The 20,203-nt window shown below is 43.4% G+C and overlaps 1 protein-coding gene across 1 annotated transcript in view; it reads right to left on the bottom strand.

Moving 5' to 3' along the window:
* The window catches only part of PTCHD1 (patched domain containing 1), a 34,545-nt gene that overhangs the window by 1,900 nt on the left and 12,442 nt on the right, over positions 1-20,203 (bottom strand). The window contains exon 2 of the mRNA XM_065647173.1: positions 17,920-18,580. Coding sequence (XP_065503245.1) covers positions 17,920-18,580 — 661 coding nt within the window. The remainder of the gene's footprint in view (positions 1-17,919; positions 18,581-20,203) is intronic.

Genomic DNA, 20,203 nt, shown 5'->3' with positions numbered 1-20,203 from the left:
ACTGCTGGCGCAGGGTCGACAGGTTAAAGAAAAAGGATTTTTTTCTGGTTGGTTGTTTCGTTTCATTATTTTGGAGTGCCTGTGATGGAAGATGCTTTGAAATTAGTTTTTCCTGATGATGGGATCTGACCTGTGGTAAAAACAAAGAAATACGACCTTGAAGTGCCTATGCTGGAAGCAGAGCATTGGTTGGCTGCTTTGTAGACCATCTGTAAAAAAATGAAACCTTCATATAAGTTGAACATTGTCAGATAAATCAGTCACTGATTTCTCCACTTCCTAAAGATTTTCCATCAGGAAAAAGAAATCCTAGAAATGGAACAAACAAAAAAAGCACAAATAAATTTCAGAGACGCAGAATGGTAGAACTGATATGGAACTGTTTAAGGCATTAGTCTTCTTACTTTAATATGTCTAAGGGCTTGTAAAACCAAGTACAGCTCTATTTTTCTTGGCAGTTCCTACATTTTGTAATATATTTAATTAACTCTTAAAATGGTTATAGTACTTGTGAAAGGAGATAAAGACCTGCAGACCTAAAATCCTATGTTTAACCCCCAAGTGCAGGTAAACTGGGAAAAGTGCATGGTTTTATCTTAATCTCTGGTTGGTCATCTTCCTCTTACGGTTTCTTTTTTTGTGATTGATAACCAAGGCGCATTTGGAGGATACAGACCTCTGCTCTCTCACAGTGGACCTGAGCTGGGAACACAGCCGTTAACCAGCTACCAGATGAATGTGTCTGAGAGAAAGGTAAGTTGGTGTTTTACACAGAGATGAACATAAAAATAAAGTCTTTGTATCACAACTAAAATGTAAGACTTTAATATTTTCTCATAATAACTTGTATAATGTTAATCTTTACTTGAATAGATCCTTTCCATCTAATCCCACCCTCTTTCCTGCCTTTTTATAGCTCCTTCTCCTTATTCTTGTGCTGGTTTTGCTGTCCCTTGTCTGCCTCTCTGGTCTGCTCTTGCATTCTTTCTAGAAATTCCCTAAAGTCAGCCCACAGTGTTTTGCTCTTACCCGTTCCCTGATAACATTAGATAAAACGATCAGCACTGAATTAGTTGCTGATGACACTGAAGAGCAATCATGGGATTTTGAAGCTGGTGCTCCAGTCAGGCAGGTCAAGGTAATTCAGAGATCTCTGTTAGAATTTCAGGCTGGCTGCAGAGTACCAAAACTGCTGTATCAGCTCTGTCCTCTCCCCTGTAGATGATTATCACTTTAGCTGCAAGGGCTATGAATAGTGGTCAAGAAATCCCCAAACAAATGAGGTATTCTGATGAACGAGAAAACTTACTAGAGGAGTTGGAGCTAGATGATCTTTACGGTTCCTTCCAACACAAACCATTCCATGATTCTATGATTATGTTCATTCTTAAATGCCTCATGTAGGCTAAACATTTAAATAACTTGAAAAAATAACCCTTTTGTGGTCAATACCTTTCCCTGTAGGGGCAGCTGTACTTGACTCACTCCACCCTTCCTGCAAGGAAATATCATATCTATATTTTAATGGATGGCAGAGCTGATCACTCCATGCTGAAAAGAATAGGTATGGGGTATTTTGTAAAGAATTAAAAATACAGACCTCATGAGATAACGAGACAGGTGGTGTACCTCCTTATCGTGATCACCTGGTATTCAGAGCAATAAAATTTGTGCTCTCATGTATATCAGATATCTTACCTACATTGTTATTTGGAGTCACGACATCGACCACGACTGTCCGATTTGTAGCAACAATACGCTGCTGGTTTTGTTACACCATTTGGCATTCACCTTAATTTTCCCAACATTTTACAGCTGCTCTCAGAGGCCAGGTCAAGACTGTCAATTTGATAACTAGCATCGTGCCCCCTCTCAAAGCTAATGGGGAATACTGGAACTCCCCAGATGTAAAATCAAGCAAAAAGCACAATCAGTGACTGGTACCCTGTTGCTAATTATACTTCAAATAGTTATGTTCTAGGCTCAGTAGGAAAAGCTATTAAGCTTGCTTTCAGTGTGTTCTTTGTAAAGACAGACTGACCTTTATTTAAATGTAACTGATCGCTTGCCAAAGCAGAGAGTGAGAGGTTTAATCCATTTATGGCTCCCATAAGTCCTGCAGACAGGCTCGTCTCAGAATTTCACATGGCATCATATGCATTAGCTTCGAGTGAGCAAAACAGTATAAAATGAGGTCATTGAATATTACAAATTACTTCCATCATGAGCTTTAGCTATAGCATGTTTTTGTAAAAAAACATTTCAGTGTTAATAGGCTCTTGCCTAAAGATACTTAAATAGCTGCATTAATTTGGAAAGCCTTTGACTTTGTGATGAATAAAAGAATTTAGAGCTAATTAAATATGATACTGAGCAGGACAGTGTTAGGGTAACAGTTGAACCCAGTGACCTTAGAGGTCTTTTCCAACTGAAATGATTCTATGATTCCATAATTCTGTGACTTTTTAACAGGTATAAGATTTCGGATATTGTCTGATAACGTGACTTCTGATACCACATATTTTCTTTAAGTAGGAAACATAAAACCACCGTTTGCTCTTATGTAATCTTCAAGACTACCCTAAAATGGAATCTGTTTCAGAGAACTGCTCAAGTAAATGCATGAAGAGGCAGCACTGCCTGTGCTCCACGAAGCTAACGGAAAAACATTTAGATACTCTTCTATTTTGGGATAGGTTCCTCTTGTTGTTTGCTACACAATCTGTGTGCTAGGAATTGGTATTTTCCTTCAATTGTACAATTTGTGATTCCTCTCTCCATTTGTATAATAGCTACAAAATTCTCATTTACCTTTAGGAAGACAAGCCTAAATGACAAACTTGCACACTTTTTGCATCAGTGGCACTACCGACCTGATCCAGTATCCTCCGAGAAAAAGGTTAAGGCCAAACTCATGCACAAATTAGGCATGGCAGTCTAAAGATTTGCCTTATTTAGGTAGAATGGGATTTACCCAACCTAATTTACTCCTCTAAATACTGACTGTAAGCACAACTTGGGGGGACAATGTCCAATGTTCTTGCTGATGCTTGTGTAGGTCTAACCCACAGAGATTAGGGCAGATAGCTCCATGGAAGCATTCTGTGAGAATTTCTTTCACTGTTCTGCCATTTCAGAGTTTCCATTTTTTCTTTCATTCCTAACTGATTTGCACCAATTACCTATCTTTCTATTGCTGGAGCTATGTCTTCCCTATATAATAATAATGAGAAGAAGGCAATTTTTTCCTTGCAAATAAATTCTGTAATTGCTTGAACTGATTTTCCCTTTTTACTAGAGATTTAGCCACAAATCTGTAATGATTTAGAGCAATTTGTTCATTATTCACAGTCATTCAGTAAATAATAAATATGAACCCAGACAGCTAATGGGCTACTGGAAATCTTTTGCTGTTGACATTTGCTATTATGATTCACTAGTCATGCCCTCCAGTCAGGCTGTACAACCACGAGCTAAGAAGAAGGAGTACATGGAAAGATGGGATTTTTTTAAGGAAAAGAGATTCTGATTGGGCAAAGGAAAATCTTGAGGGAATAGGAGGAAGGTATGGGTGAAAATGGGGACCAAAATATTTTTTTCCCCATTATCTTCTTCTACTACTTTGCATTGTGTAGGAGATAGTCCTACCACATATCTTGGATGAATGAGGACAGAAATTCTGGCTTTTGTAGCCACAGGAAATGAAGAAGACAGTCACTATGATTTCTGAGGAGCTTAATTTTTTTACAAGCTGAGGTGGGCTATCTTTAATTTTAGAAGCTAATAACAATACCAGCAATAAAAACAATAAATTATGCCTAGCTTAAATACAGTGCTTTTATGAATAGCTGAAAATGCTATAAAAAGTTTCATTGGCCTCCTTCAGGATCAAATTTTGGAATTACACATGCTCTGCAAAGTCAATGTAGAGCATGCATGAGAGAAAAAAAAGCACTTGTAGGAAGCTGTAAAAACTAAGGCAAAATTTTCTGCTGCTTCATATTATCAAATTATTTACCTCATTTTAAATGCTACTTATGTGCAGGCACTGCAACTGTTCTTTTTAGTACCATTTTAAAATTCTCAAAGGGAAATGCATCCTTTCCCCTGCTAAGTCGTTGTTCAAGCAAGAGGCCTTTACAAATGGGCATCAGTAGCCTGGGATTAAAGTTGGCTCTGCTCCGGCCTGGCAAATGGCAGGACTGAAGCAGAGAGGGGTGAAGAGATTTAAAGCAGCCCCAGAACCTGTAGGAAGGCAGCAAAGTGACTTCCCAGGCACTGGAGCCACAGAGCACCTCTCTATTTGCTTGGCCTAATTGCTTCCCTAAAACAAAGGCTGCTGCCTGCTTTTGTTGTTTAAAGATTGGGGCATATGTTCAATTTTGCACTAAAATCATGTGAGGTTTTGATCCTACCATGGTGAGGTTTGGGTATTCAAACAGACTTCTTCAGTAAGAGGAAGTAAGGGGGGATGACTGAGAACAAGGTTTTGGTTTCACTTCTTGCAGTTCTACCCATCTATGAAAGCAGAGATAACAGTACACTGTGGCATTCATTTTTTTGTTCGTATTGTTTTGAAGGTTTTATGTGAGTGCGTGTGTACTTGAGTACCATCTCTTTGAATAAAATCTCACAAGTTGTGAAGTGCCAGCCTTCTGCATGGAAGGTTGTGTTTCAGGGGTAATTAATTTTATTTATCCCATTTTAACACACTGGCACACAAAACACTAACAGTGATTGATTTCCATCTCAGCTCAGAGGCTGAATGCTGCACCACTACGTATGTTGCCCATTAAATGCCAGAATTAAGACTAATAAAGCACTGAACTGTCTTACTAAGGGGGCAGACTCTTCTAGTAGCAGAGCTGGTTTAAGAGGGGTTCCCCCTTCTCAGGGACTGCTTCCCCTCCCCTATCAAAGTTTGCTGCTCCCTCATTGCTAACAATTCACCCATTTCTAGTCTTAATTGGACTAAAGGAATGGTTGGGATTGGAAACACCAGCAACATTTATTTTGAGGGTTACTTTTTAATCTGAAATATTTTACTGACACTGATGGCACAAAAGACTGGCTGAAATTGGGAATGAGTCACGGTAGGACGTATGGGAACCTTTTAAACTAGTTAGGCAAAAACCTGAAGTGGAAGCACATTCTGACAGAGTTACTGAGCTTAAGTTTGGATTTTGATTTAAGGTTTTGCTTGTATTGTAATGGCTGCATCCTTGTAACACTATCAGTTCAGCTGGATGAATGCTGCCTCCAGTTGATTTAAGCCTGAAATAATCTCACTGAATAGGAGCACTTGTCTGCAAGAGGAATTTAGTGTGCTGTGAAAAAGTGTGTGAATTTACAGAGGGCTAGTTATGTAGCACCAGCTTTCTTTGTGGAAATCTGTGAAGGTCAGCTTGATTCACATTCAAAGTGGGGGTGAAATGTCATCCACAGAGACAAACACGGAGTGAATTAACATCAAATAGCCAGGATGCTATAAATTCATATCCCAGCTTGCTGCCAATGCAGGCAAGGTCTCAAGAACTGCACTTGTGCAGAATTAGTACGCGGGAGATTAGCATCATACTGCAGGAATTGCCCCTTCCAAAATGATACCCATAATAACATATGATATAATGAAGGTGCAACGAATTTTCTTAGCTGGCAGTATTAAAAATAACAGTGTACACTGCTCAACTCTGGGATTGCTTTCCACAGTAATGTCAACAAAGAGGCTGAGATAATTTCCCCCTGCTGACTTATTTTTTCCAGCTAGATCAGTGAGCTCATCAGCTCTCATCTCCTGAAAAGCCAAGTGAAACTGCTAATCCAGACTCGCTTTGTCACAGGAGTTGGAATCAATCAGTTGTTGAAATCAACCAGTTGTTGACTAAAAATATGAGCTGCCTCATGTGGCCTCTTCCAGCAGGCACGATTTTAACTCAGAACATATAGCGGGTTCAAAATGCTACTGAATATGCAGGCAGAGCAAGAGAATTTGCATCCAGCTGAAGCAAACATCTGGCTACACACTCCATTCCCACTAAAATAACAAAATACTACAGCTAACCAAGATCCTTCAGCATTCAGACGGAGTTAGCACCAACCCTAACTCATATGACAGTTCTCATTGAGTTTATCACAATTTAGTGGCAAGGGTTGAGCCGAACAGTTAAATCATCGTTAGCATGCCGCTGCAACAACTGTGGGTTACTCTAACCGAGGTACACCTTTGTGGTCCATCGACGGTGCTGCAATGCTGCAGTTTTGCTGTGTGAATGTCAGACCTCAAGGACGGTGCCTGTAGTTGGACATCCCACCGCGTGCAGACTTGCCAGTCCCAAACATTTCTGCTGAGCAAACAAAACACACTACAAATCCTACTGGCTTTTCCTGCTCTTGCCTGAGTATTTCTGGGCGGCCCAGTTCAAGGTGTAGAGTAAAATCCTACAGGAGACTAACGTGCTATAGGCTGTTCATCTGATCAACTGTGTTTGCAGGCAGCAGTGTTTGTGTCAGGAGAATTGTGGCAAGGGGACCGAGGGCTGTAGACAGTTAAGTAGCCTTAAATGTGTCCTCATTTGTAAAGCGAGTGAAGTCCCACCCACGCAAGCACAGCCTGACTCCATTTCATACCTCCAAGCACAAGTTCAAAGCGCAACTAAGCATGAGGGTACATGCAGGTGTGGCACCTGGATTAAGAAGAACACCTGAAGAGCAATACGGGATGACATGTAAGTATATGTTGTACCCATTGCAATGTCTCCTTTACCTCCCGTCACACAGACCCCTACGTGTCTGTGTTGTAACTGGATTACGGATATCACAACATACCTCAGAAACACGACAACAATGCTGTTGGGACCAGTAGTTGCAATTATTGCTTTAAAGACTACTAAATTTTACACGTCTATCAATAAGGTGTACTATGCCTGCAGATGTTAACATCTGACTTGGGATCTTCCCAAAAGAGGAACATACCGAAATTAGGTAAGTCAGTGTGTTACGCATCTAGGCATGATGAATATTAAGCGATTCACCCTCAGTTGCCAGGCTGATCTCTCCAACAGCACCAGCCAGAAAGCCCCAGGCATGCCCACGTATTCCTCAATTCACTGCTGGGATCAAAACTACAAGCTCCTTGGTGCATTCACACCAGAGAAAAATCTGCCTCAGTCTCCAGAAAGAGAGTTGTGTTTTGTGCTGTATCTACTTGGCAACAAAATAAGAGAAACCCAAATGTTTAATAATATAGTCCCAGTATCTGCTGCGTTTCACAGCTGTGGGTGGTTGTGCCCACAGAAGCACAGTGAAGAAGGGAAAGTGTCCCTGTACAACACACCATATTGGTTGGTGCCTGCAGAGGAGAAATCTTCAACTGGTGCTCAGCGCTTCATGCTATGAGACCACAATGTTATTTTTAGTTGTAGATCCTGCAGAAAGACTCTCTGGGCTGTTAAACCTGCACTCAAATTGCTTGATGCACAGGCAGGAAAACAGGGTGCACCTTGAAATCCAGCACGAGGTTTATGCCTCATTTAGTTCTGGTCTAGCGCCACTAAGCACAACGTAAAAGGAGGCTAGGTTGCTCATAAGACTGATACGGATCTGCTGCACCAGAGTAATTTTGATCCCAGTCTGCTGGCAACAAACATCTGCCAGAATATCCTATCTTTCCTAAACTTAACTTTTGGAAATGCAGCATAGGACTGACTCTCTGTTCTCATGTGAAACAGCCTGTTTTGGTCAAGCGTAGCCCTTTACGAGTTATACTAAAAAGTATACACTTGCACACAGAATGCACTGAGAAACACAAATCATGATCATGCTCTCGGTCTCACCCTAAATGGTTGGGACAGACTCAGCGATGCTTGGGGTACATGATGCATCCCAGTTATAAACTGCCCACTACTATCTTTTATCATGGCAAACAAGTAACAATGAGCCAGTGTTTTAGGAAACAGCGTAAATCACAAGCTAATTTTAAAAGCATGATTTACATATGGCTATTGAAATGAAAATCATCCTATATTCAAATCCCTAGCTCTGAAGAAATACATACACGTACACAAGACACATGTTGACATTCCTGTCATTTTTCTACCTAGAAAAGGGGAATAGAAACAAAGAGAAGATGTATTTTAAATAAGCAGAATTAAACAATGCCTCAGTATCCGTAGTCCTAGACTTCACCACAATCCCTAATCGGCAATGGCAGTAACAGGGTCCGCCACTTTTTATTTTTGGACTATGTGTATTTTAAAGCTATTCACTATTAAAAAGCCATCTTGTCACTTAATATTGCATTTTCAATTTTTTTTTTAAGCAATACCAAATTCAATTCAAATTGATGGCCTCATTATAATGATTACATGGGTAATTCAGCAAGTATGTGGTTAATTATGAATAGTGCCATTGATTTCAATACAGTAAAACTGATTTAGGCTTTGGGAGAATGCTATTTTTTGCTTGGTTTTTTAGCATTGAACCACTGTAATATTTGAGGTTTCGTTGTTATACAGATAGCAAGAATGTCAGATAAGCACATTTTAAAACACAAAAATATATTTGAGAGAAAACTTGACTGGCTTTTTATTTTGAGAAAAATGGGTATGCAAAGCAAGTTAGGGTACAAAATCTACTTTTACATATACCGTGAATATTTAATTCCACTTAAGTATTGGTAAAGGCTTGTTTTAGCATTTAAATAGCAGGCTGTCAACTCTGTTTAGATGAGTGACTTGCTTTCCTCTGGTTTTGTGAAAGACCTGGCAAAAGTTAAAAGTCATATTTTGTTCAGCACAACAGAAGGAGCAGGGCGTTAGTGAAATCTGGTTTTAGCTGCTGGAATATTTATATCTGCATGGCACAATCATCTCCCGACTACCCAGACTGTGCAGATCCAACCCAAAAGCATTTGAGCCAAAGCCGTGCTGTACGTGCAAGGCTGCTGTTCTGGGGTAAAGAGCGGGGAAGCATCTAACTCCTGCTGGCTTTCAAAGGGTGTTTCTGCCCTGCTCCTCCCAGTAATGCCTCTTTGGAAACATCGGAAAGTCCCCAGGAGCCACAGTGTCCTGCCTAAACTGTTATTTGAAGAGAGAGGGAGAAAGGCTCAGTTTTGCGGCAAGGAGGATGACAGGAGGGGGGCAGACTTTTTAGCAGAGCCTGTTGCAATAGGACAAGGGGTAATGGTTTTAAACTAAAAGAGAGGAGATTCAGGCCAGACATGAGGAAGCAAGTTTTCGCAATAAGGGTGGTGAAACACTGGCCCAGGTTGCCCAGAGAGGTGGTGGATGCCCCATCCCTGGAGACATTCCAGGCCAGGCTGGACGGGGCTCTGAGCAACCTGGTCTAGTTGAAGGTGTCCCTGCTCATGGCAGGGGGTTGGGCTAGATGAGCTTTAAGGTCCCTTCCAACCCAAACTAGTCTATGATTCTATATCAGCAGATAAAATTGCAATCTGGTTTTCCCGTTGAAGTGAGTTTTGGACAGATTTTATGCATGTTGTGTAAAAAAATGACTTAAAGGTAAATGAAAGCTACCTGCAAACACCTGTAAAAGGCTAATGTTTACCATGTTACAGAACAGCCAAGTGACATACACTACATGACAGCTCCTGAAGACAGAGTAAGACAAAGTGAGTATATCTGGGGCAAAATCATGTTTAAAATCTGTTTTAAATTCCTGAGACCAAACCCCAAAGTATCAGTTGCTTCTAGGAGTTTTTTCTTTTAGAAGTGTTTTCCTAGAGGAATATGGGTCAGTGGAATATAGATTAGCTTACCACACTTCAAGTTCCACTTTTCTGGTGAGAAAGCTGCAACTAAAACATCTCAAGCATACCCTTAAATTTTCCTGTTTAAATGATGTTTGTCATTACTCTTACTTACAATATATAGATCAACTGTGTGTGAAATATAATGTTCAAAAAGTTGAAAAAAATCAGTTAAAGCACATACAACCTATTATTTTTACTGACTGGAAAAAAAAAAAAGGTCATTGCAAGTTTGGAACTCAGCTTTGGTTTTCTATCAAGCATCCAGATGTAGCTTATTACAATTTAACTTAATCCACCGCCAGTATTCTCTGCCAGAACGCAGAGGTCTCATGACCTGAAAATGGCACTTCATATGAAATAAATGTATATTGGAGCACCACCAGTCAAGAGGAAATGCCCGATCTTACTCTGTGATTGTGCAGCACTTAATTTCAATATTAAACTGTCCTCTGGACAGACTTCCTACGGATACAGCTCCTTTTTTCCAAAAAGCATAATATCTACTGAGTCATCAACACTCTTCTGAAGCCAAGAAGCATGTATGTGCACAAGGATTTCACCGGGGTTTGTAGGGGTGAAAGGGGGACACGGACGCATCTTGGCTGTGTCGCCATCACACATGGCTGGCCGCAAGTTCTACTTGCTGTTTTTACACGGCACGGGAAAGAGCTGGTACAACAGTGCCTAAATACTCTGCCACCATTTGTATTTCAAGTCCATTTCCCCATGCATTAGTGGCTTCTTGGTGTTTGGGTTTCTCAAGGGGCTTGGGGCACCAGATCCTTTAGGAGGAAAACTGGAGAGATGGGGACCAGCAGATGCAGGAGGTGGTTAATCACCTTGCCTTTAGGTGGAAAACACTGACTTTGGTGAGGGGACTGATTGGGACACTGAGAGAGGAGAGGTTGCCTGCGGACATAGTTCTGCTCTTCCCCTCGAGGAACAGAAATGCCGGTGATGCCCGAGGGACTGCAGAAGATGCATGGCTGCTTAGAGAACTCAGGAAGGGACTGAGGGACTGAGGAGACAAAAAGGAGAGGAAAAAGGAAATGACTAGGAAAATGATGCGCCTGGGATTCTGCTCAGGGTAGATAAAACCAGATAATTGTATTTATTTCTTAGAAGGGGAATGAAAGGAACAAAACACAAAATGGTTTAGGAGTGTTAACTGAGTTGCGCAGGGTTGAACTGGGAAAGCTGAACAGATGGAGTGACAAAAAACCAAGTGTACTTTCAGGGCACTGTTAGAGCCCTTTGGCAGCGTGAAAAAACAAAGGATGGGAAATCTGAAACAGCTGCGATACGACTGCAGGGTATAGTAGGGACATCCCTATTAGGAAGCCAAGGAAGTTATTCAAGAATATAGGGAAAAGGGTAGGAGCAATAGGCCCAGCTGTGGCTGAGGAGAGGGGAGGACGGGACAGAACAGAAATTTTAAAAGCCCCCAAAATGGCAGAGGGCATATGCTGGCAGGAGAGGGGAAAACAGGAGGAAAGATGGAGGAAGCTCAGGGAGACCAAAAGACGCTGAGAGCTCTGCAGGCATCAGGAAGGAGATGCCACGGCCTGGAGCAGTGAGGGGGGTGAGACCTGCTGGAGGCTGCTGGAGATTGCAAACAAGATGGAAGAGATGGCAGAAAGGGGCAGCGGGGTGGCAAGCTATGTATTTCTTCCTGGCATGAAGAGATGGCAGAGGGGCAGCCGGTCAGGGAGAGCGAGAAAGCTCAGCTCAGGGAATAAAAACAAAAGAGACTCAGTAAGATTCACATTTTTATTAACCGACAGTGGGAAAATTGGTGGAAAAGTACTATACAAAGTCAAACATTCATGTGTGTGTTACCTTTATGTGTGGACTGAAGGACACCAGGGAGACCTGTGCAGGGGCTGGTTCTCTCTCTTTGAAACTCTCTCTCTATAACCACTGTTGACAGTTCAGGTTTATTGAATATAGCAAACACTTGGGTACTTGACAGGGAGGATAATGAATGCTTTTAGGGTGTACAAATTTGGCATATGTTGCAATTCCCTACCAGCATGTTCTTCTAGAAATCTGAAGAAGGAGGCGGGCTGGGTGCCTTACCGGCACCGAGGTGGAGCTCCAGCGAGCTACATGTGCTGGCCTGAGCACCCTCGTCTTCTCAGGGTTTTCACACCGGTTATTAGCTGTCCTTCTTGGTTCAGCCAGCTGTTGCCTCCATGGTCCCTAACCTTCAGCAACCCTTTCATTGCCCTCCTGTGCTTTTCACTTCCATCATCAAAAACAGTGACCTCCCCTCCCCTTTTTTCCTAGCGTTTGCCTTCTGACCTTTCCCGACTGTCTCTGACCTCAGATCCCACTTTTGTCACTCCAACTTTTTGTATCCATAAACCCCCTGTGCCGACATTTCAGCTCACTCCTCCACCAGCACAGCTCTCCCCCAGGCAAGGAAGGTGTGCACCCAACAAACCTGTGTTTCCTAGAAGTGACTGGCACTTCTCTGCACCTGAGAATCGCTCCTACGAGCCCTGGTACTTCCAGGTGCCTCTCGGAGTGTTTTGCACCTCTCTGTTCCTGTGCCCACTCCTGCCAGACACAGTCCTGTGCAGTCTCTTTCTCTCCCAAGACTTTTTCCCCCACCATGACTGAACCTCAGGAGGACCCTGCCTGTATCCTGCCCGACACTTCCACAGAATCACAGAGTGGTTGGGGTTGGAAGGGACCTCTGGAGATCATATAGTCCAACCCACCTGCTAAAGCAGGTTCACCCAGAGCAGATCACACAGGAGTGTGTCCAGGAGGGTGCTGAATGTCTCCAGAGGAGACACAACCTCCCTGGGCAGCCTGTTCCAGTGCTCTGGCACCCTCAAAGTAAAGAAGTTTCTCCTCATATTCAGGTGGAACCTCCTGTGCTTCAGTCTGTGCCCGTTGCCCCTCATCCTATTGTTGGGCACCACTGGAAAGAGTCTGGTCTCATCCTCTTGACACCCACCCTTGAGATACTTAGAAGCATAAATAAGATCCCTCTCAGCCTTCTCTTCCACCTGCTCCTTCCCAGTTGTCCCTTCCTGGCCCTGCTCTGTTGACCATCTTCCCCTCCTTTCTTCCCAGAAGGGGCGTCACTGACACAGCGGGATGTGACGGAAGGAGAGAGGGAGGCTGTAAGAAGACGTATTTGCATTTTTCCCTGTTTCGGCGAGTTTTGCACAAGGCTGGCTATCGTTTCCATTTACAGCGTGCTGCAAGCTCAAGCCACTCTTGTAACTGCTAACTGGTTTTCCCCTGCCAGCATCACAGGCTAAATATAAGCCCATGGAGCCGGCTCTGCATCCCTCCCTGCCCATATCTGGCAGCGCCTGGCATTCCACCGCAATTTCACAGAGCCGATGCTTTTCACAAACTTGGCAGCTGAAGAAGAGCCGCCTCTCCCCGAATAAGCTGTAGGAGTTTCCAGAGGAACAGGAAACAGATTGCTAGTTTTCTCGTCAGTGCAAAGGGCGATATTGCAATTTTCTGTTGAGTCTCTAAGTCAAATGCTGCACACCACCACTGGGAGGTAAAAAAAAGTCATGCCAAAAACTTGTTCAGCCAGCTTGTTGTCCAGTGGTTTTGTTTGGTAACATTTGGGTTTTTTTAAGAAATTGGTATTTTTAAAGGATTGGCAGTTATTAAACAGCATTTAATGCATAAGGGAAACTTATGATAAATACATTAGCATCTGTGCCAGACCAAACATCTGTAGTTTTCAGTAGAGCAGGCAACAGGAAATCACAATTTTAATCCTGCTTTCCAGCTGACACTATAAATCAAGCTATTTTAAATTCAGCCGAATTGAAGAATTTAACTTTTTTGTTCTTAGGGTCAAAAAGGAATAGCCTTCATTCAGCGAAGTATTCCACATGAACTAGGCATGCGAGTAATCTTGTCCTTAAATTACTTGTTTAAACACTGATAAATGCAGATGACAGTTTTAAAAAATCGCGGAGGCATATACTAATTCAAAATCTGCCCAGATGAATGGTGGGAGCCCGCCGAGTTTCACGGGTTTCAGGCTTCCCTTTCATGTTAGAAGCACCTGTATAAATCCAGAGGTCAAGAAGGAAAGTCCCTGGTTTGGCTTGACAAGACATCCCTAGAGAAGAAGCCAGTTGCGGCCGCAGCCGGCCTGCCCTCTGCCAGCTCGCCTTCCTCATCCTCACAGCCGGGCCTCTGGTGGCCAAAGGGGACCCTGCTACTGTGGCCCCTGCTGGGGAAGGAGGTCTCTGGCAACATCTCTCCTGGCTTCACCTTCTGCCATTCAGTTAGCAGCCAGCGAGGGCTACAAAGAAACCTGCCACAACACAAAACCCGTCACAGTAGTGACATGCTCAGGCTATGTACACTCATCAGTGTCTGAGTTATTCTGACTTAATGAGTTACCTTTCATGAGCTGAGTTACAGTAACCTGCCTTAATTAAAGAGTAAAGTAAATTAGCATAAACTACCGTGAAGGTGATTAAACCCAAAGCAGCAAGTGTTTAAACCAGTATGTCAGATTTAACAAGTGGGGCAGGCAAAAGATGTTCCTGCCTACACTTACACAGTCTGAGCTTAGGAATGCAATTTGGTAAACCATGGGAATTTAATAACATAAAATTGTCCTATTGATGCAAAAGCTAAGGATTCAACACCTACAAAGGTTGGTACCCTTCACTATAGGTTTTTCGTTCTTGGAAATGGATAATGCAGAAGGGATGTCACAGAAAACAGGATGAATGAAATAAAGTATTATAGAGCACATTGACGGGAGTATTTTGCAGAAGTGTTGCCTAAATTATTAGAATGGGCTTGTGACTAAACAAACTACTTAAAACTATTCAGAAAGTAATTCTTGAAAATATGAAAAAGTCAATAATTGCAAAACATTGCTGACCAACTTCAGTTAATGCATCTTGGAAGGGCAGTGACGGTCTCAAGACGAACTTAATGAAGAGGAGAAATGGTGTGAGATAAATAAGCAATAAATTCAGCAAGGACAAAGGCTAACTTCTACATGTTGGTTGGAATAACTGATTGTGCAAACAGGGTAGAAAGTGACTTGAAGGATCTGTGAACTACCATGTGCCACCAACCAAATGCCAACCATTTCATACCGCTGAGAAAAAAGTTAATGTCATATGGGGATGTATGAAAGAGGAGTGCCACATGCAAGATGTGTGAAATTATCCTCCTACTCCACTTGCTGCTGAAAGCCTCAGCCTGAATCCTGCGCCCAGATTTAGGCACTGCTCTCCACGAAAGATGTGGAGCAGCTAAAAGCAAGAAGGTTGCTGGAAGTATGGTAAGCACAGTCTGAGGAAACCTGGGATGAAAGGGAAGAGGACTGGACAAGTGAGAGTGGTCCCAAATGTGCAAAGGAAAATAAAAGAATTTGTTTTCCAGATGCAGTGGATAAATAAGGAGGACAGCTGAGTTGCAGAAGGGGAATTCAGGATAGACATGATGCAAATGCCGTAGCGTAGTGAAACACGAGGGGAAGCGGCCCAAGGAGGAGACAAAGCACAGGGTGAGAAGTATCTGTTAGGAAAGATGTAATCTTGTCTGGTGGCAGAAGGCAGATGATGTCTGGAGAGTGTCCTCCCTCCAGCTTGATGATGCTGACCAAAAGTTAAAAATCCTCAGCTGCTATAAACTGCAGAAACTTCATTAACGATTTACACTAGTAAAGGGGTCTTGCCTGAAATGTGTCCAGCGTAATCATTTTTTCTATTTAATTTTTGCTTTTAGCCATGAGATTATGAGTAATAGCCATGGGGCTACACTGTTAGGCAGAAATCCTTTAGCTTTCTAAAGGTCAGTTAATCTATGATCTAATCTGATGCTCACTGAAATTAAGTGGAAACAGTTCAGCGGGCTATAATGGAACATGGTTTGTATCTCTAGCCTTCAGTTACCTTGAGTTCAAGAATCCTTTATAAGCAAAACAACATAGGAATGAAATAAATTTTGAAATGCACATCAAATCTTTGTTGTACTGCAGGGAAGAAAAAAAAAAAAAAGAAACCCTGCCACCCTGCCTTTCTAGCTATCTACTGGTTTAAAACAGTTCTCCTTAAAAACTCCAGAATGTCTTCAGTGCCTTCTGTTCACCTGTTGATATTCCTGTCCCTTGGGAGATTTTATGCAGCTGGGGAAGCAGGGAAGATTCACACAAATTTGGCTGCTCTGTCTTGACTTGTTCATAGTGAGATAGGAGCTGCATATTGAAACCTACTCCTTTTAAGAGCGGAATACTTAAACCAAGCAAGGCCAAAAAAAAAAAAAGAAAAGAAAAACAGACAAACCACAAAAACACCAGAAAAAAAAAAGGAAAAGAAAAGCGGAGCTGGCTATACAGCTCAGCAGTAGAAGTGTGAAACTTTTCATGGTTATCTCTAAGTCTTCAAGGATTTCAAGTCTCAGCAGAGTCACTATCAGTGAACTAAAGATCTGAAAGGTTGTCCCAGAGAGTAGATGCTTCGATCTCCAAACAGAGCTAATATTTCGTATTTTTGAGTTGCTTTCCCCAGGTATTTTCATTTCATATGGCTGGACTTTAGGCTGCTTTTCTACTACTCTTGCAATAAATATGGAAATCCCCTCCTATGTAATATTATATGTAATATACACGACTTAGTTTGAGGAATTTAATTTTATAATACATACACAGGCACAAAAACCCACAAAAGAAACCAAAGACTCAGGTCAGAAAGCCAGACTTCTTTTGCCTTTTTCTCGTGCTGCATTTCCTTTAGATTATGATACAGTTTAATTTTCATGGATGCCATCTGAAAATGAGAGCCGATGTAGTCGAATTCTTTTTGTCACTGAATATATTCTGTACATTAACTGGTAGTGAGATGCACTGAAGCATAGTCTTTAATTAAAGTGCAACAATACCACAGCTACAGTACGGACATGGCATTGGAACCTGGTGCTGGATATAAAAATAGCTGTGCTGAAACATGTCATATCACTACACGATGTGACTAAGTCAGTGGAGACACTCTTACACTTGAAACCTGAAGTACTACTGAACACTGATTTTCAGCTGGGGAAGCTGTGATCAAATCAATGCATGTATTATTCTCCACAAATGAATAACGGCATGAACGAGGACACATTAAACACCTACAGCGCACAAAGCTTTTCACACTGGTTCTGAATCAAACACAAAGAGGCTGTGAGCTCTCCAGAGCTCTCATTTTGTCTCCCGTGAAGTCCTCCTGCCTGTCTGGATACAACGCGCGGCATCCCTGCAAGCACCCTGGTGCCAACAGGAGAGGGCTCTGATTTCGGGCCGGTAGCGAGCTAACCGCCCTTCTCTCCTCCTCTTTCCTACCCCCAGGGAAAATAAAATAAAATAAAATAAAATAAAATAAAATAAAATAAAATAAAATAAAACAAAACCACCCTGTACCCTACACTGAGTGAAGGCGGTAAGAAAACCAGAGAGATGAAGATGCCTCTGCCAGGAGCATCCAATGCCGCTTCCTCCACAGCCCTTCATCGCGGGATGCACTTGGCACTACCCAGATGGGTCCATCCCCTACCGGGGGAGGCAAAGCTCTACACCTCAGGGCTGGGAAACCCTCCCTATGCTTTCTCAGCCAACACAGGAGCTTCAGGAGAAACGCAACCCAGAACTGACCATCGCCCTTATCCCACAGACAGGCCCCTGCCAAGCCAGGACAGCACCGCTCTGCTCTCCCAAGGAGCCAGCGCTCTCTAAATGCCCAACGTGTGCGGTCCCTTTGCTTTGCCAGCACAGCTGACACTGTCATTGCAGCATGGGGACCTCCGCAAAGCTTTCCCTCCAACGCTGGCCACCAAAACCAGAATCAAACATTCACAGGAAAGCAGCAGGTGGGCTCCCCCTCCGCACAAAGCACGGCGTTTGTGCACCCTTGCTCCTCACTACCATGCGGGTACTGCGTCCTATGGCAGGGCACTACACCACCCCAGAGCACCAGGCGTGGTTTTAACATCCCGGAGCGGTACACACAGTTTAGGCAAAGAGGCTGTGTGGATTTGGCATGGGGCAGCATTGCAGGGAGGAGGAGGCACCAAGAGCCATGCAGTGATGCTTCTCCGCTTGCTGGGAAACGTGTCAGGGAGGCACAAACACACAAAAGAGAGAGATAGGAGATAATTACCTAACATCACGAAGGGGATTCCCAGGAAGGTGGAATTGTATTTCCCACCAGTGAGATTGATGATCCCAGCTGCAGTCAGGGTGGCAAGGGTCACAGTCAGCAATCCCAGGAGGCCAAGCCAGGGTTTGCTGCGGACACAATCCTGCATGGAGCAGCAGAGAATGGCCAAGGTGACCACAAGGACCAAGCTTGTGATCAGGTAGCGTTCTGACACCCTGCTCGTCTTCTGGAAATCCTCCTTCAGCGAAGAAGAAGTGAAAGGATACATTTTGACTTTCCTGTTGGATTTCTGGAAAAGTTCAACAGTGTCACAAAAAATGGATTCCCACTTCTCTGCCACCATGTCATTCAAGGAGTTGATTGCCTGCAAGTAGTAGGTGAGCTGAATGGCTTCTGCAGACTTCACGCGGTCTTTGCTGTGCACCGTAACCCCACCAAGCTGATGCCCGTTATACACTTCCCTGCCATCCTTTAAGTGAGTAATCGGATAAGTGATTGCAAAATTAGTTCGATTAGAAGAACGAGCAGCTTTTAATTCCTCCAGTACATGCACTATGTCGTCCACTATGCATGTCTTGTCATTGTTCAGGATACATATATGGGCAAACGTGTAATTGAAACCAGGTCTTTGAACTTGGATCCTGGTCACAGCAGAGTGCAACTACAAGGGAAAGAGAAATCACACACGTTATTCATCAGTTCATCTCGCACAGTAGCAGCCAGAACAACAGTGGCTCCTCACCTCTGTCCCTCTCCTATTTGATCTAAGCAATAACAACAAAAGTTGTTGACTGCAGTATTAATAACATACTCATTGCAAAAAAAGGAAACATGCATTAAAATAGCAGTATTATTCCCCTGTGTCCTTTGCTGATAACTCGGGTGGGTCATGACTTAGATCTGTGCCTTGTGCGTCTCTAAATAAGCAAATTCAAAAGGCCCGCACCTCCACTTTCAAGCGACCTGGGCAAACATAAAAGGGAGAGCTACAGCTCAACTGTGTCTGGGGACGCTGTTGTGCTCAGAATTGCCACATTCCTCTCTCTCAACAGACAAACTTCAGGTACCTAAGGCAGAAGAGCAACATGACCACAGGTGCCACCTGGGTGGGATGCACTGGCGATGCACTGGCAGAGACAGGGGACCGGCACTTGCTCCAAGTACAGGACAGGCCACAGCTGCACGTCCCAAGCGCAGAGATACTCAGCACAGCAGGAATAACATAGCTGGCATTAATTAATTTGCCTGCTTTTCCCCTCCCTCTTTCCCCCATCAAATCCTCAGCAAGTGTGAGAGCGGGAAGCAATGGCAGAGCCTGATACTGGTTTTCTCTTTCCCTCTCCAAGAGGTTCTGTCAGTCAGGGAAAGCCCTAATTTTAGGTCCTGCAGGTTATTACCGCTTATTTTTTGGCCTAGCAGCCTTTAGTGCAACCTTCTTTGTAAGCTGGTTTGCATCCTTCTGAAATTCGCTGTGCCTAAGCTCTGACCCAATGTGCATTCAGTTATTTTTGAACATCAGAAGGGCAGAAAAATTACCCTCCCTTCTTGAAAAAAAACCCATAAAACTCTTGCAACCTCCTATGAATCCGCTCTAGTCAATGCAGGAGAAGCAAGAAGTCTAAAAGATGGTAAGGGAACAGCCCCAATAGACTGAGGTTACAATATTTTTCAAAAGTGGAATATTGAGTTTGCTAATATTGAGAGCCTTAGCAAAGTGCAAACCATTTTTTTTTTCACATTCTCCTTGCAAAATATGCAGATCTCACCCACCACCACCACCATTTATCTCCTGTGCTGCTCTAGTTGTGCAAAGAGTACCAGGACCTTCCATAAGGATGCTGCCGAGGCCAAGGCGATATTACCCACCGCCAGAAGGCTGAGCGGACTTTCCCCGTGGCTGTGATGTCCTTCATCGTGGGCAGCCACCAAGTTCAGAGAGGGGCTCCCTCTGCCCTATTCCAGCGGGCATTGGGGGTACCTGACAGCCCAAATACCAAGGGACCCTGCACGCTGCTGCGTACGTGCTTTGTGCACGGCTTGGTGAGAGATGTGATTCCCTGAGGCCTTAGCAGGGACGATGCAGAGGGACACGTGTCCCTTGTGCTGCCCGGTCCCAGTGATCCCGTGGGGGCACCAGGCCTGGTGGCACGGGTGGCCACATCTGCTGCCGTGGGGGGAGCAAATCACTGGATCCGCTCTGAGGAACTGCATGGATTTATCCTTCGGGATAAACTGAGGGAAATGGTTGTAGGAGCATTGCAAAGGTGTGGAAACACAGCATAAT

The sequence above is a fragment of the Caloenas nicobarica genome, chromosome 1, assembly GCF_036013445.1.
Source record: "Caloenas nicobarica isolate bCalNic1 chromosome 1, bCalNic1.hap1, whole genome shotgun sequence".
Classification (NCBI taxonomy): Eukaryota; Metazoa; Chordata; class Aves; order Columbiformes; family Columbidae; genus Caloenas; species Caloenas nicobarica.
The sequence above is the reverse complement of the archived record's forward strand: the minus strand, read 5'-3'. Positions and strand labels throughout refer to the sequence as shown.